The sequence below is a fragment of the Euphorbia lathyris genome, chromosome 1 (genome assembly GCF_963576675.1).
Source record: "Euphorbia lathyris chromosome 1, ddEupLath1.1, whole genome shotgun sequence".
Lineage (NCBI taxonomy): Eukaryota > Viridiplantae > Streptophyta > Magnoliopsida > Malpighiales > Euphorbiaceae > Euphorbia > Euphorbia lathyris.
The window spans coordinates 130,725,623-130,742,922 of NC_088910.1; the positions used below are offsets into that span (position 1 = coordinate 130,725,623).

Genomic DNA, 17,300 nt, shown 5'->3' on the forward strand with positions numbered 1-17,300 from the left:
GAGTTAATTTAATTGTTTTATGTGTAAATTAAAAGTTTAGAGTAATTTGTAAAAGATTATAGAAAGATGGAGGATCAACACAGTAAAAACCTTAATTCAAACTGTAAAAAATATCCTTTTAATAATTTCAAATACAGATTAAGTTAATAACGTATTTTTAACATAATTTTATATTCAAAATTACTTTTTTTGTCATAAAGGGCTTAATGAGTCAAAAAATAAATGATCAGGAGCTTAATGTATCCAAATAAAAAATTAAGGGCTTAATGAATAAAAAATGAAAGATCAGGAGCCTAATGATACTTTTTGCCTTTTTTTAACAAAATAAATCATTTGAAATTACAATGACAATTAAAAGTATTTTTATTTTGCGTATTAACAAAACAAAAACTCTAAAATCGTAGTGCAGTTATATAAAATAAAGTTAAACATCAATTTAGTTTATAAAACTGTTAAATCAATAAAAAAAACATAAAGTGTTCGCCATATGATTTATGGTTCCGATTTAGGGAATTATGTTCTAAGAGGCTAGGTTTTGACAATTTGTAAAAATATATTTTTTTAAAATAAAAATATCATTTGTTGTGATCACAACTATTAATTTGTAATATTTTCTTTTGTAAATAAAACATATTGCATACCTCTATTTGTAAAATTTTAAACCATACACAAACATTTATTTTCGTACTTTTCCCTTTTTATTTAACCATCCAATTTAATCCCCGAATCTTTTAGTTTTTATTCATTGAGCTTTACATCTTTTATTTGATCATATTAAATTATTAATTTTTTATCACATTAATTCATTAGACCCTATTTAAGCATTCAAAATCGAAAATCCCTCCTAATTTTTTGTGATTAGCCCTTCTATACGTATTTTTTTTGTCTCTAGGCGATTTGTAACCGCTTAGATGTCGACTAAGTGACGGTGAACCACTGTTCGAAACGAAGGCCGTCTGGACCGTCTAAGCGTTCGAAATTGAGAATCCGCCTCGATTTTATCCAATTAGTCCCTCTAGGCGTTTTATTAACTCCTAGGTGATTTTTAGCTGTCTTGCCTCCGCCTAGGCCGCCTCGACCCGCCTAAATACCGCCTAAACGACAATGAACAAAAGCATTTTTTATTGTGAATTTATTTTTTTGGTTTATTATAATCCAATTTTAAGTTGTTTCAATGATATTGTTGTTGAAATGTTGATGTTTGCACATTTTTAAAGATATATGTTACAAATATACATGTTTTTCTATATTAAATAATTTTACATTATTATTTTTAGACAGTATAATCTATATTTTAATTGAATTTATATAATAAAAAAATAAAAAAAATACAAATCCGATTAATTCCTGAAGGCTCTGTCCGCCCGACTAGCGCCTGGCGTTTTTTACAACCTTGCGGTAAACAATAGCATTTTTATTGTGAATATTTTTTACTTTATTATAATTGAATTGTAATAATATTGTTGTTGAGAGAAGTTTTCTCCTTCTTTCATTAGAGAAGTTTTCTCCTTCTCGTGGAAGCTATGGTTTTCTCCTTCTCGTGGGAGCTATGGCTTGTGGTTTGGTTATTTTCAGATTCTCTTTGGAGGGCCCTTGAGTTTCACTTTGACTGCTATTTGCCTCGTTATTCACAATTCATCAATTTCTTCAGCTCTCTTCATAGCATTCATTTTGGCTCACAGGTGTCGATGATCTGGCGTGTTGCTGCTGTCACTTGCATCTGGTTAATCTGGCATTGCAGGAATGAAGCAATCTTTAAGGAGGTTTCTCCTTCTATTCAGCACTCGAAGATCACCCTCTTTCGAATGATTGGAGAGTCTTTTACCACTTCTAAAGGTTTTTGCTCTTCACGGAGAGATGATGTTATCTTATCCCGTCTTCTGGCTTCTCCTAAGCCGCCCGCGGCTCCCAACATTATTCTGGTCCATTGGCTTAAACCTCCTCCGGGATGGGTTAAAGTCAATGTGGACGGCTCTGCTTTTGGCACTTCAGGCGAGGCAGGAGCGGGAGGTATTTTTCGCAACTATCGTGGATTTCCCAAAGGTTGTTTTGCTTTTTCTACCCTTCCTTCTCTTGCTTACATGGCTGAATTGAGAGCCACTATTTTTTACAATTGAACTTGCTTGGGAGAAAAATTGGCATCAGCTTTGGGTTGAGTCAGACTCAATGTACGTTGTTAATCTGCTTAGACATCGTTCCATGGATGTTCCTTGGAGTATTCGTCAAGAATGGTTGCATTGTCTCAGCATTTGCTATAGGATGAACATTCTTTTTTCACACATCTTTAGGGAAGGAAATAGAGTTGTTGATGCACTGACAAAGTTTGGACTCTCTTCCTCAGTGATCAATTGGTGGCCTTCAACTCCTGCTTTTTGCCACAGGTTTATCAATGATGACATTTGTAGTATTTCTCACTTGCGTTTTTCTTGACTTTCCTAAACTTTTCTCCTCCCCCTTCATTTTGTTTGTTCTCCTTCCTCTTCTCTTGTTCAAACACTCATTTTTCGTTTATTAATATATTGCGGGTTTGTCAGTTCTTGAATCACGAGTGCTCACCCCGTCCAAGTTCTGTCTCGTCCCAATTTCTATCAAAAAAAATATTATTGTTGACATATTGATTTTTAAACATTTTTATAGATATATTATAAATATACGTGTTTTTTATATTATTATTTTTAAATAATATATATGAATTTATATAAAAAAAATTATTAACAAATAAAAAATACAAAAATATAAATCCGATCATGTCCGTCCAACTAACATCTAATGTTTTTTACAACCTTGATTACATATATCAAAAATTATTTTCAAATTGTAAAAAATACAAATAACACCTTATAAACTGAGTTTTATGTTCAAAACTGATTTTTTTTTTTCAAAAGCTTAATATAGTCTAAAGTTATAAAAAAAAAAAAAAAAAAAACAAAAAAAAAAGATGGCAAGTCTCATGCTTTTTACCTAAATTCAAGCATAACAATTTGGCTAAAAGCACCTGGGGCTCGATCTTTCATTGTTTTTACCTTTGATTTTTTTTTTGTATCAAGCCCTTGACTTTTTATCTAGATACACTAAACTTCTGATCTTTTATTTAATATGTAAAAAAAAAAAAAAAAAAATTAAACCAAACATACCCTAAACGTAAAAAAAAAACCCACCAAGAAATAATTAATCATATACTCTATGGGAATCTTGTGATTTGAATTTACATACACATTAACTCAGTTCACACCTTTGAGCTTGATTTTGAATTTTTAAACATCCAAACGGTCATTTTCCTTTGTTTAAGGTTCCTGCAATTTGGGAACTTCCTTTTCCTCCATTCCATAATTCCTACTGCAGATTCTAATGGATTTAAACTATAGATATTTACCTTTCATCCCCTCTGCAGACTACACATTCTGGACCGATCCGTCACTTCAAGTTTCGATTCCATTAGACGCTTCGTACTCTGATGCATACATTTCCAGTATTGATAATGAGCCGGGTGGTATGCTGTCAACATGTGCAGAATAACTTGTGTGGAAATGAGAATAGAAAACCGGACGTAGGAGCAACTTCAAGAACACGAAATATTACTCTGGATGTATACATTACTGGTACTGATAATGAGCCGGGTAGTACGCTGTCAACATGTGCAGAATAACTTGTATGGAGATGGAGAATGGGAAAAAAAACAAAGGTAGGAGCGACTTCAAGAACACGAAATATTAGTCATTTGAAGTCGCCTTTTCACTTCTGCGGTGCAGTCTCGAGGTACTGCTCGGCCAGTTTCTTCACTTTCTCGCCTTCCTTGATAAGGAAACTCGCGTTCTTGGCATTCTGGTGGAATTTCATAACTTTATCAGTAGTTTTTGCAACAGCCCACCTGTATTGTTCAGCAGTGATTATACCAGTTTTACACAACGGTCTGATGTGCTCTTTGATGTACATTTCAACCTGCAGACGAAAAAAATCCGGACGAATTTATAAATATATAAGCACGATATGGTATCACATATCTTTTGCTCAGAAAATTGATAAATGGTAGACCGGTATAAGTAGAGACAACAGTAAATAGGTGCGGTAGTACCTTCTTGGAAACAGGAATGGTGTCAACTTCAGATTTATCCTTCCTTCGGACGTTTTCACTGGTATGAGAAAGGTTGGATGAACTTTCTCTGTTAACTTGGCTTGAAACACTCTCCTTGATTGGAACATTAGCATGAACAACCAGCTCACGTGTTTCTTCTGGCAAGTTGTGTAATGGTTCCTTGTCCGGGCCATATAATTCTTCACACTCTGCAAGAGAAAGTTCTTCACCATCTTCAGCGGGCAAGGACCGCGGAGGAGCAGAAGACTTATCGGTCCCATCTTCAGTTGTTGAGCTAACGGTGCCTGTATCAGTATGACCCTTCGTAGAAAGCTTGGATTCTTCGATATCATCCGATCTCTTCTGATCTTTAGGATGATCAGTTAAGTTTTCAGACTTGAGAGTGGAAAAGACTACTTTCAGTCTTGATTCGGGTTCTTCTAGAGGTACTTTCGCAACTTTCGTAGCAGCAGCGCCGATGTAATCTTCATCTTCTATATCATACTCAAAATCACCGTATATATCCTCCTCTGGATGGGAATCAATTTCAAATATGTTTTCAGGTTCATCTTCTTTGTTCTGCAGTGGAGAATTAACAACTTCATTTGCTTTTTCCGTGTTGGTGTTGCGTGGACTACTCGGAGGAGAATCAGATATAAGCCCTGCATTCTTCAGCGCATCATGAACAGCAGCATCACTTTCATTAGCTTGTTCTGATTGATCAATTGGCTGCAACGATGAGGATGAGGAATTTGGTTCTGTGGTCGTGACTGACGCACTATTCTCCGATCGATGTAATAATTCCTGTGAACAGAGGTTTAAATACACTAGTTTGCTACTCGACCTGTCAGCAACTCCCTTCTCGATATTAATTGCATCTGCAACAGCCAATTCTGTTTCTGCAGTTCTGCGAATCTCTGGCAGATTTACTTTCCTCAAGAAGTGTTCCGTTAGTCGGTAAACCTGTGTCTGTATAACAAGGACAGCAATTAGGTAAAACTACAATCAAGTCTATGCTCAGTTCGGAAGAATGAAATCAATGTGACATCCGTTGTAGTCCAGCTCAAAAATTAGAGGTCACTGAGCAATTCAGTGTGAAGAACTTCGGATGAGCCTAGATCAGACAATATATATTATTGGCCACTATGTTGCACTGGAAACTTTGATTTTAAAGTGCTTCACCAGGACAACAATCGGTGAGCTTTTGTACACAAATTGGCCAGAATTACTTTATTGAAATGAAATGTAAAGTTTCAGTGATTTAATTGAAAGAAAATGAAGTTCAGTGTTATGAAACAGACACCAAACTTCACTGCCGGTGGGTGCATTTTATCCCCCTTCTAAAGACAAAGTACAACACTACTTATTTCTTCAGAAGAAAGCAAGCGTCAGGGATGTATGTGATTTTTACAAAAGAAAAGGTTAAGACATGTTATAGAGAAGGCATATCTTACCTGCCTGACTGATAATGGGATTTTATTGTGGCGACTTTGTCCCGGTACTGGTCTCATGTCTATTGGCAGTTGAGCCTGCTCATAACAATCAGGAAGAAGGCAAATGTTAGCATAAATCAAATCATTGAACCAAACAGCTATTAGAAAGACTAAAGGAAAAGTTACATACGAGCAAGGGGTAATTTCCTTTGAGTTTAGCATTGTCTTCCTCCTTTTCAAGCATTGCTTTTGTACCTGTAGCAGCTTTTTTTCTTGCAAGTACCTCCATAGCCCATTTTCTTTTGTCAATCTTCCTATCATGATGAATACCTTTTTCCTTCTGTGAATTGACCTTTAAACCACCTAATGAAGCCTGCGAAGAACCATGATTACTAGCAGTAGCTTTACCCTTCGAGCTTTGAAGTTTATCATTAGACCCTTTGTCATGAACTGAAGGAACAGCAAGCTTCAAAGAAACTGTGCTTGTTTGTGTTAATTCCGATGCACGGCCATCATGAGATGAATTCTGGCCTTTTTCCATTGAGTTTAGCTGTCTGCTGTTCTGCTCAGAATTATTTGTCGATGTATGAGCTGACAGAGGTTTTATGTCATTCTTTCTTGGAAAAACAGATGTATCAGCTAAATACAATCTCGAAAGAATGGGGGTTTTCGACTGACTCCCAGATGTCTGCTCTTCTGATCCTTCATGATTCTTTCTCAAGAGATCAAGGACTGACTTCAAAGTTGCAATTTTTTCAGGCTTTGAAGCCTTCATGCATCGGTGCTTCCAAAATTCAACCTCACACTCTCGATCCCATGCACGTTTTCGCCTTCCGTTAGAATTCCCATATATTTTCTTTGTAAGATTCTCACGTACTTTACCCTTCTGAAGAAGCAACTTCTTTGCCTTCAAAGCAGGTGGTGGCAATTTTGCAGGAGCTTCCCCTGTGGGTCCTGCTACAACCGTGCGGAAAGCAGCTAGAAGATTTGGATCAAAAAGGTTTTCCCCAATATCTGTAGAGGACCTGTTACGCACAGCTTCTCTTATTTCTTTCCTAAGTTTTTGAACTACATCTGAAGATTCAATCTCTGTAGCTCTCCTCATAATCTTTTTGACTCTCAAGCCAGCTGTACTTTCCCTTTCTTTTGAAGATTTATCACCAGAGTTCTGGGTGAGAAGCCCTTTAGGTCTACGACCAATCCCCTGAACTATACTCATTATATCAGGAACAACATCTTCCTTCTCAGTAGACTTTTTCAATTTGGCATCTTCGGGAACTGCCACCTGGGTGGTACGTCTACGTGAATCATCCTTAAAAAATTCATTGCTTTGATCCTTAGAACGAGTCATTTGAAACTTTCCTTTGGTTCTAAGTTTCTTTTGAGAAGCTGCAGCTTCATTCTTAATTCTATCTTCCTCATCAGCAGCAGTCTTGACAACATCAACACTAAAAAGAATAAAGAAAAGACTTTTGATCAAAGATATAATAAAAAAAATACTCACCCCGACAGGCAATAAGAAAATTATAACTTAAATTACTATATTATTTTTCCTGTTGCTACTTTCTGTGCTCTTTCTTTTCTTGCCAGATTCAAATTCATTTGTATACAATAAGAAGTCCATAAAAGCTATGTTGAATAAACTCCCAAAATCCTTAGATATTGCATCTCGAAGTAACTTAAGTGTATTTAGTTTTTCGCAAAACCATTACCACTGGAACTTATAGAATAGAATTTAAGTGCATTTAGTTTTTCGCAAAATCATTAGCACTGGAACTTATAGAATAAAATATATCAATACCTCATTGTCGCAATTCTTCACATAACAGTCTACAAGTAATACATGAGAAACTATGTTTTCACATTACTATGACAAATAACAGATATGGTTTCAGAGCAGAAGACATACAAAAAGGGGAATATTCGGTACGGCTATCAATTTATGACACGATAATACAATTTACAGAGACAACCCACCCGACACGACCCGTTTGACACGGTTATCATTTGCATTACACTTATATCATATATAATCACGGGAAAAATATAGATCACATAACACGATTATGACTCGACAGCCAGTTTTGACACCATTAAACATATGGGATCAAAATGTTTTATACAAATTGCATTAAGTTTTAATGGCTGCAATGTATAGCATGTATATGTAATGTACACATATGTATCCAAGTATGTATATGTAATTATCTGTCTGTGTGTGTAGTAATCAGAATGGTGTCCCCATAAATTACTCTCCAAATTTAGAAAAAGGTGCACCATAAAACCAAAGAAGGCAACCGAATCCCATCATTTATGGCTCAGAAAAAACTAGCCAAAAACTAGGCAAGTCCAGAGAGGAAAATGGTTTTAGGATGAACTTATGAAGAGTGACAATCTGATTATCTGATACTGTAAGCATTTAGGGTTTTAACCCTCTTTGTTCAAGAGAGAAAACAAAACTAAGAGCTTTTAGGTAGGCAAATATTCAGAGATAAAAAGATTCTGAACTTGACCATCAGAAAGCTATTAGTTTTATTTGGCCTACTACATCCTTACACCCCAAACTTGTTCAGGAAAGTTTAATGACCTCTCGAACTTTGATAACAGCCAATGAGCCCCTTGAAGTTGCTCAAAGGAAATAAAAGGGTTAAAAACAAATTCAAAAACCTACTCCGGTTGACACCCAGACCAAAAAAAAAGAAAAAAAAAAAGAGCAGCACAGCAGCCACAATTAAGTTGTTGGCACTTTGACATACCAATGCTAAACTACTAACTAGTAACTACAGAAGCCTAGGCACTACCACTAATGGCATAAATAACATAAGAAAGTGTCAAAAAGCTTAATGTCTGAGTAACCTGCGATTTGTACGACTTCTTTTTGAGCCAATCCTTTTGCCAGCCTCCTTTTCAGCATCAGGTAGAATCTTCTCATCTGCAAAGTACAAACATTTAGCAATGCATTGCATGATGAAATGGTTATGCAAATGTCTTGAAGGAAAATCATGAAGGAGACTACATAAGCTACAGCTCAAAGAATGGACTCATTATTTTACATATTGTATCATAATAAGACACTCTTCAACCTCTTAATAAAGATTCTTCAGAAAGCACTTGCGGTACATCCTCAGTCCCTTGTTGTCCAGTTCCTATATCCTTTGTCTGATCAACTGACAGCACATAAATTTTTATTGCAATTACACATTCTTGAACATAGAAAAGCTCCATATAACTTTTTATGCCCTTCGTTCATTAACAAGAAGTTGAAAAAAAATTATGGTTGCAAAATTACCAGACAAAGAAGAGTTGACAGATAAACCAAGATGAAGGCCAATAGTGGTTTCAGTTTCAGTTTCAGACAATTTGTTACCAGCTTTGGATTCATCAAGCAACTTCCTCAAAGAACTTTTAACACCGTCAGTGCTGCTCAGTCGATTGATTGCTCCATCAACAGAATTTGTTTTCAACTCACCAATCACCAAGGAAGCAGAAGGTTGGCTGGAGGATGTATTTTGTGATAAGGAAAGTTGGACACCCTGTATGTCCAAGACTGATTCAACAGTCTTCTTTTCATTAGAAGACACGGTTTCCATAAGACTATCACCATCAACTTTCAGGTCCTCATCCACTTCAAGGGCTGTGTATTTCTCAGTTGCCTCCTTGTTCCCTTTACTTCCATCAACCATTGAGACAACCATAGCTGTCTCTCCATCATCAGCAACAGCCACAGACAACTTCCCACAGAAAGTAGTCTCATGTAAACAACTAGTATGCCCACTCTCTGCACCACTCAAGTGGCTTGGCCTCTGTTTTGAAGTTGCATCAGATTTCTGTGGTATTTCACCAACCATACATCTAAAGCAAATCAAAACTGAAACTCTTTCAGAGAAAAGGAGGGAGAAACCTAGGTTTCTGTTAAAAAAAATGATGAAAAATATACAATATACTAGTATTTTACTATTTTATGCATGAGGGAGAATAGCAACAATGTTGATTTCATACAAAATTGTCCAAGCATAGATCAGAAAAATGTGAGCTATTTATAACGCAGAGATGGTTCTTAAATTTAATTCTAAAAATCATATGCAAGAAAAATGGTTATTGCTTTATTTGATTTTTATCCACATAAGAATCACAAATAAGGGACACAAAATTGTCCATTTGAATGTATCCCATAGGTATCTAAAAGTCCTGCAGCCAACATGCACGTGAATTGATAGAGAGAATATGCTCGCAATGGAGGAATTTTGGGCCATAATTCAGAGGGGCCAGGAGAATTGAAGGTTTATGCAACAGGTCAAGGCAATGATGGGAATTAATAGGACATTTTGTTATTACAGCACAGCAGTTTGTAATGCATAGGGGGAAAAGTTAGTCATAGTCTAGTGAGACTTGGACACTAAAGGGAGAGAAATGAGTATTTATTGGATTGTGTTTGTGAGAAAGGATAGGGTTATTTTGTATTTTTCTTTCTGCTTCAATGCAGGGCTCTCTATCTCTGATAGAGAGGGAAGTTATTTCCTGCGGGCTTAAATCCAATTTTCTTAACTAATATAAGCTTACTTTCTCTATTCAATGTCTTGATTCTTGGTTTCTGCTCTATATCGTGTTTATTCTTATCATGCATGTACATAAATTCAGGTTCAGAACCAATTTCCCTGATTGCATTCAGGGGACCATATTGAGAAAATGAACCAGCAACCTGACACTTCCCGATGTATCCGTTTTATACAAAAAAAAAATATATATTTCATTAAGAAAGACAATTATAAGATGAAGGGCGAGGGATTCTCCCAGCCTAATCTACATGAATGTTAAAACTATAATTCCTTACAATTTACCTTGGACATAACCATGTATCCTCAGATGTATCTTCAGTATCAAAGCCCACGCAGAAGGCATGGTACCTATCACCAATTATGTCGAAAAAATGAAAATAGGTTCAAAATGGGGTAAAAACTAACTATATGATATTATTAAATAAATTGACAGACTATACAATTGCATTTAAGTAGGCGAAATGGATAAAATGCTATTCATCGTTTGCGCAGAGTGAAAATTATGTGATGACAAAATAGGATTTATAAAATAATTCACAGAGAAATAACAATGTTGCAATGTGAATTAGAAGAAATTTATAACAGGAGAAAGAAAAACTGCAATAAAGTTCAAAAAGTGTCACAATAAAAATGTTATAAAAACTACTCATTTCAATCATTTTCAGAACAAAAATTTGCTTGGGTTCTATATATCTTCATCTATTTAATCATTTTCAGACCTTCAAATTTATTTTGTTTCTTGGAGGGTTTTCCTTGCTTCATGAGTATCTAGGTTTTACCAATATCATTTTACACATAAGCACCTTATAAACTTGTTTCAGATAATGAAGTTACCAAATGTCACAGGAATCACAGGCAATTGAGGTATCCAAGTTACTGTCATCTTCAATATTAGCTAATCCACTTCGAATTTTGCACTCATCTCCATCCAAGCAGATAACTGCCTACAAAATGAGACAGCAAATAAGAATTTGCAGATGGCTACAATCATTTCAAAGATACAACTTAAAATTATAAATCTGAATCCCTATAACACTCCAAACTTATACAAAAAATAAAAACAAATCCATGATTTCAAATGCATGTACAAAACATTGTGGCATTTAAATCAGACACAACTGATAAACTTCTGAGCAGAAAAGGAATTCCACATTGAGGAACAGCAGGATATATTCCCAGATAGCCCAGCAGTTGGCAAGAACGATAGGAAAATGAAGTGATCTCTCCTTGATAGAGAGTTGAACATTTACATTCCAAATTAAAGTTATTCTGTGAAATACAATTCTCAACTTTCATATATCTCTCAGTATATCTCTCAGTATATCTCTCAGTATACTAATGCTAAATAAACCTGTTAAATTCACAAGACGGTATGCTTATAGTTACAAAGCTGAAAACTTAAAAGATGACTAAGAACTAATCCTAAGACACAAAAATTCAATATTTGAATGATGCTTACATTCTCGTCAATATAGTATGATGGAAAAGAGAGAGTGTTGTTCGTCCCTTCAATAGACCACTCATCATCCCTGCAGCACAGATGAAGGAAAGAAAACCACAACTCACAAACTTGTGATGAAGAATCATCTCATGACCTCAATCACTTAATCCTAAAAATCAAATCATGATACTAATCACAGTTAACAGAATTGAAAACACAATAGCATGAATATCAATTCTCAAATAATAAATGAAATGCCAATATCGGTTTTGGACTTTCTAGTTTACCCATCTTTCGAATCTGATCAACGATTCTTCCATTTTCCAGCTTCATTCTTAAGCAAAAAGGCTTGTAACATATTGCTATTATTTTAACTTGAAACCAGGGAGCATAATTTTTTTTTTATTTCTACTACAATGGTATCTCTGTCAAATTTCTCAAACACGTGCCATTAACTACAAATAGCCTGCTGCGTATATACAAGAATGCTATGCCTAATACACAAAAACGAATGTCCTCAATCAGGAAATTACCAGCAACATAGAAATTAAATAATAGGAAACAAGATACCTGGAAGATGAATCATCGTCAATTTTATTGTTTCCGACTGTGTCATACACCTTCATAATCAAAGAAAAAGCCAATCATTTCGTGCAATCTTCTGAATGAAGTTTCAATAAAGCTTCATGAATGGTAGCCTCATGATATGATTAGTTCACCGAAATCAACGGAAAGAAATCTCACCTCATAACTAAAGTTCCGTAATCATAAATGCACAACAAAAATACAAAAAGTCGCCATGAAAATTTAACACAAGAAATTGCTTTTAAGGATTTTTAGATCACTCACTGGAACACAGGTGATCAATTGAAACTCGTTCTGGCAAAGTGGGCAAAGGTTTGTGATCGTAGCCCAGTTGTCAATGCAATCAAAACAGAACCTGAAATTCTCAGGATGAACCCAAAGTTACTACATTCTGCTTGTGTTCACTCTAACCAATAATAGAAGTCATATGGACATTAAAAAAAAAAAATAGTACTTCAAGAATTTTGGATTCACCGTGACAGGAATTGAAAGAAAATGAAGCTAGAAAGAAATTGAAGATGTATACCAGTGCTGACAGCAATCAAGAACCCCCCTATCAACAATAATGTCCATGCATATCCCACATCTTTCACCCTCAAAATTAGAATTATCCTGCACTTAAAATAAAACTTTCAGTAAAACAGACGTCACAAATTATAGGCTGAAATTTCTAACTTATCCCAAAATGCTAAGCAAGTGAAACAAGCTAGATGTTTCTTAAGCATCGATCATAAAACAATGCCAAGAAAGGCCCAAAAATTCCGCAACTAAGTTGCCCCTTATAATTCAAACTACTTCCCAATCCACTAAAACCAAACAATAGATGCAGCTTACTAATCATTACATGCAAAAACCTCAGTTCTTAAATGATACATTTGATGGAACAATAACATATATCCATCACTGAGAAAAATTGGTAACTTCGGAATCAACGAATTAAACCAAAAACACACAAATACAACTACAATTTAATATATTGATACGTACATTATTCTCTTCAAACTCAATAATTTCTTGGTCTAAAAAATCACTGGCATCGAAGTCCACCTCCATTATCATACCTTACAACGAACCAACCTGGTTACTTTTTCCCAAAAAAACAAAAGAAGCAACAGTCAAAGGATGAACGAGTAAAAATATCGATTCTCCATATGCAGGCTATCAGTTCTAGAATTGCGATTAACAAGGAGATGAGAAGGTCAGATAGGAGCAAACAAATGACAAGATTTTCGGAGGGCAGGAGGGAGAAATTAGGGATCAAATAGTTACAAATAGGTCAAAATTGAAATTTAATACCTGTAACTGAAAATTATCTGCGACTGGAAGATTCTGCTACTTCTGCATGTCCGTTCTGCTTCTGCAAGTGATGCCGGTTGAGGAAGAAGAAGATGAAGACAGCTTCGTAATTTGGAGGTTTCGAAAGAATCGAAGCTGGCCTAGCGATAATGATACATTAATTTTCAGTTTACAAATTTAAAATTTTCATTAGGGTAAATTACACACATGGTCAGTGAACTTTAAAAAATTTCGCATATGGTCAGTGAACTTCAAACTGTAACATAAAATCCATTGAACTTGAATTCATTAAACTTTACATTTTGTTACATTTCTGGCCACTAAATTTTAATTAACTCTTCAAAATGATTTTAAAGACCCCAAAATGAAAATATTTCAGAATTAAAATTGTTCAAAATAACATTTATCATGAAACCGCATTTTTTATTTTTTAAAATCACCATTTTTTAAGTTCTCTCTCTAAAAATCCAATTTCTCTCCTAACTAAACAACATATAAATGGCCTCATATCAAATTTTTTTAAGAGTTAAAATTATCAAGAATATCATTAATCTTTTTCTTTTTTTGAAACAAACCAGATGGATATATTAATATGAATCAGCAAACAACAAGTGCAAAATAAAATCCGGAGGGACAATACCCCACTCCGTCAATTCTGACAAAGAATGATGTGCATGAGCAAGAGCATTAGCAACCTCATTCGCAGAACGAGCAACAAACCTGACAGCTACGTCATTAAAAGAAACTAATAACCTCTTACAATCCTCAATTAGAGTGCCATATGCAGACCGATAACGCGGTCTATAAATATCTTCAACCACAGTCAGCGCATCAGACTCAACAATCAGCCTATCGATTCCGCGATTCTTCGCCCAACTGAGTGCCTCCTTAATTCCTACCGCCTCAGCTTCCCGTGGGAGAAAATTTCCAAGCACTCTCATCACCATTCCCCCACAAAACACCCCTGCACTATCCCTCAACACAGCTCCAATTCCCATAACTCCCGAACCAGCTACGATAGAAGCATCTACGTTCAATTTTGAATATCCCATAGGCGGGCGCCTCCAACGATCAATACTAGCCGGTGCAGCAGGTACCCGACAGTTATTCGACAACAGTAGTTGTGCCGTCCGACAGGCCTGCAAACTCGAGCATGCCATCTGGAAAACCGCCTCAGCCCGCGGCCTCTCTCCATGCCAGATCAACCGATTTCGACAGTACCAGATACTTGAAATAACTGATGCCCATAAACAGCACCTATCCTTTGGCAATAAATTCAGCAGTTCGCCCATCCATTCTAAAAACGTTTCATGGCCATGGAGAAATCCTCTTCCAAAATCAGCATAACTCCATACAGCATGTGCAAAACGGCAATTCTTAAAAATATGCAGACTTGTTTCCTGCTCCTCACTGCAGAATCGGAGAAAACCAGATAATACAACAGCTCGCCGAGCAAGATTCGTCGCCATAGGTATAACTTCATGACACGCTCTCCAAACCAGATTCTTTATTTTTGCAGGCACCCGCAAATTCCATAACTTCCGCCAAGCCCCTATGTTCCCATTCACAACATCAGTAACAGCCAATTTATAACAACTTTTGACAGTATATTCACCATTCTGTTCATAACACCAGTACCAATCATGGGAGTTATCATTTACAGATAAGGGAATACTGAGGATATTGTTAGCATCATGATGGTTGAAAATATCCAAAAGAACCTCAGAATCCCACGCTCGCCTTTCAGTGCAGAATAATGACGAGACCGGTGCTTGCAGAATATGATCAGGAAGCGCAGTGGTTGGACGACCTGTAACATTTTTTGGAATCCATGCATCCTCCCCAATCCTCAAATCAACTCCATTGCCTACACGTCTTCTGCATCCCTACAGCAAAATCTGACTTGCCTCCCATATACTGCTCCACACATAACTTGGATTTCGACCCTTAAGCGAATGGGTAAAATCCGTATGAGGAAAATAGCGAGCCTTTAACGGTCGCGACACTAAGGCATGCGACTTCGTCAAAATTCGCCATCCCTGCTTCCCAAGCATCGCCATATTAAATTCCCGGAGTTTCTTAAAACCCATGCCGCCCTCCTCTTTATCCACACACATCCTCTCCCAACTCATCCATCTTATCCCAGAATTTCCATTGCACCACCAGAATGTATTAAACATCCGTTCCAACTCACGACAAACCCCAAGAGGAAAAAGAAACACATTCATGGCATAATTAGGTAAAGCTTGTAATACAGTTTTGAGGAGAATTGCTTTACCAGCTCTAGACAGTAGCCGATTATGCCAAGCTTGAATACGATCCCACGCACGGCTCTTTACAAAACGCAGAACCGTGGATTTATTTCGCCCCACCATCGACGGAAGACCAAGGTATCTCCCCTGATCAGTTGTTTCTCGCACTCCCAGGACATTACACATTGCAATCCGAACATCCCTCGCCACCTTTCGACTAAACATGATAGCCGACTTATTGAAATTCACAACTTGTCCCGATGCAAGTTCATACTCATTCAGTACCTCTTGGACCACCTCACATTCATCCACAGCAGCCCTGAAAAACAGATAACAGTCATCCGCAAAAAATAGATGGCTAATCACTGGGGTATTTCGCGCGATTCGACAACCATGCCAAAGCCCATCTCGTTCTTTCTGACGAATCGGCCCACTCAATCCTTCAGCACAGATGATAAAAAGATACGGGCAAAGAGGATCACCCTGTCGTACACCTCTAAAGGGTACAATCGGACCAATTTCTTGACCTTCCGCAACAACATGATACTTCACAGTAGTAATACACTTCATAATACGATTTACCCATACCTCAGAAAAGCCAAACTTCATCAACATGGCCCGAACAAAGCTCCACTCGAGCCGATCATACGCTTTACTCATATCAATCTTTAGCGCAGCAGAACCAAATCTCCCTTGTGTTTGTCTGTTAAGGTAATGGGTTGTTTCAAAAGCAATAATTATATTATCAGTGATCATCCTACCAGGTACAAAAGCACTTTGAGCTTCAGAAATCATGTCGTTCAATAAAGGTTGCAGCCGATTGGCAATTACCTTTGCAAGGATTCTATACAACACATTACAGAGAGAAATCGACCTGAAATCCATCATCGTTTCATGCTGCTTCTTTTTTGGAATCAGTACAATGTTGGTATCATTTACTGTTGGCGGAAGAGTCCCCGACTCCATATAATCCCGGCAAAATTTAACCACATCAGCCCTAATTATAGACCAAAATGTTTGATAGAATGCAGGATTCATGCCATCAGGGCCTGGCGCCTTATCTGGATGCATACTAAAAACCGCTTTCCGAACCTCTTATTCAGTCACTTCCTGTATCAGTTCAGCATTTTGCTCTTCAGAAATTACCGCTTGGATATTATCCAAAGTATCCATGGAAAATGAATTCGCTGATTGAAACAGGTCCTGAAAGTATGATTTTATAACACCATCCATTCCACTCTCCCAATTCTGCCAATTTCCATTTTCATCCCTCAGCTTTTCAATTTTATTCCTTCGCCTTCGACCATTTGCAAAGGCGTGAAAAAAACGCGTATTAGCGTCTCCCATCTTAAGCCAATATGCCTTCGATCTTTGTTTCCAGAAAACCTCCATTTGGCCCAGTACCTGAAAATACACTTCCTGTTTTTCTTTGAACAACTTCACCCCATCCATATCCCGTCGACGTCGTAAGTGAGCTAAATCATTCTTTACTTGTACCATTTTACACTTTAACGCACTCAAATAGTCTTTGCCCCAATTCCATAAATTCCGCCCACACTCCTCAATTTTTACCAAAATCTAATCAGATCCACAGCCTCTCCAAGCATCCTCAATAATGCTACGACACCACCCATTCTGTAGCCATGAATTTTCAAATTTGAACTT

The 17,300-nt window shown here is 36.7% G+C and overlaps 1 protein-coding gene across 4 annotated transcripts; it reads right to left on the reverse strand.

Moving 5' to 3' along the window:
• Nucleotides 1-3,142: 3,142 nt before the first annotated feature.
• Nucleotides 3,143-13,523, reverse strand: LOC136211008 (uncharacterized protein At4g10930). 4 transcript variants are annotated; one of them, XM_066002498.1, is made up of 15 exons: nt 13,384-13,523; nt 13,075-13,171; nt 12,614-12,699; nt 12,352-12,442; nt 12,073-12,122; nt 11,521-11,590; nt 10,896-11,005; nt 10,344-10,409; nt 8,795-9,357; nt 8,589-8,672; nt 8,362-8,437; nt 5,696-6,953; nt 5,527-5,601; nt 4,073-5,041; nt 3,143-3,939 (listed from the first exon to the last, which is right to left on the reverse strand). In XM_066002498.1, the coding sequence occupies exons 2-15, from the start codon at nt 13,144-13,146 to the stop codon at nt 3,733-3,735; spliced, it is 3,777 nt and encodes a 1,258-aa protein (XP_065858570.1). In that variant the 5' UTR covers nt 13,147-13,171; nt 13,384-13,523; the 3' UTR covers nt 3,143-3,732. The 4 variants fall into 4 exon arrangements, with proteins under 4 accessions (XP_065858570.1, XP_065858571.1, XP_065858573.1 ...); XM_066002499.1 differs by lacking the exon at nt 8,589-8,672; XM_066002501.1 differs by lacking the exons at nt 12,073-12,122; nt 12,352-12,442; nt 12,614-12,699; nt 13,075-13,171; nt 13,384-13,523 and having other exon boundaries at nt 8,795-9,373; nt 10,896-11,001; nt 11,521-11,593.
• Nucleotides 13,524-17,300: the final 3,777 nt, after the last annotated feature.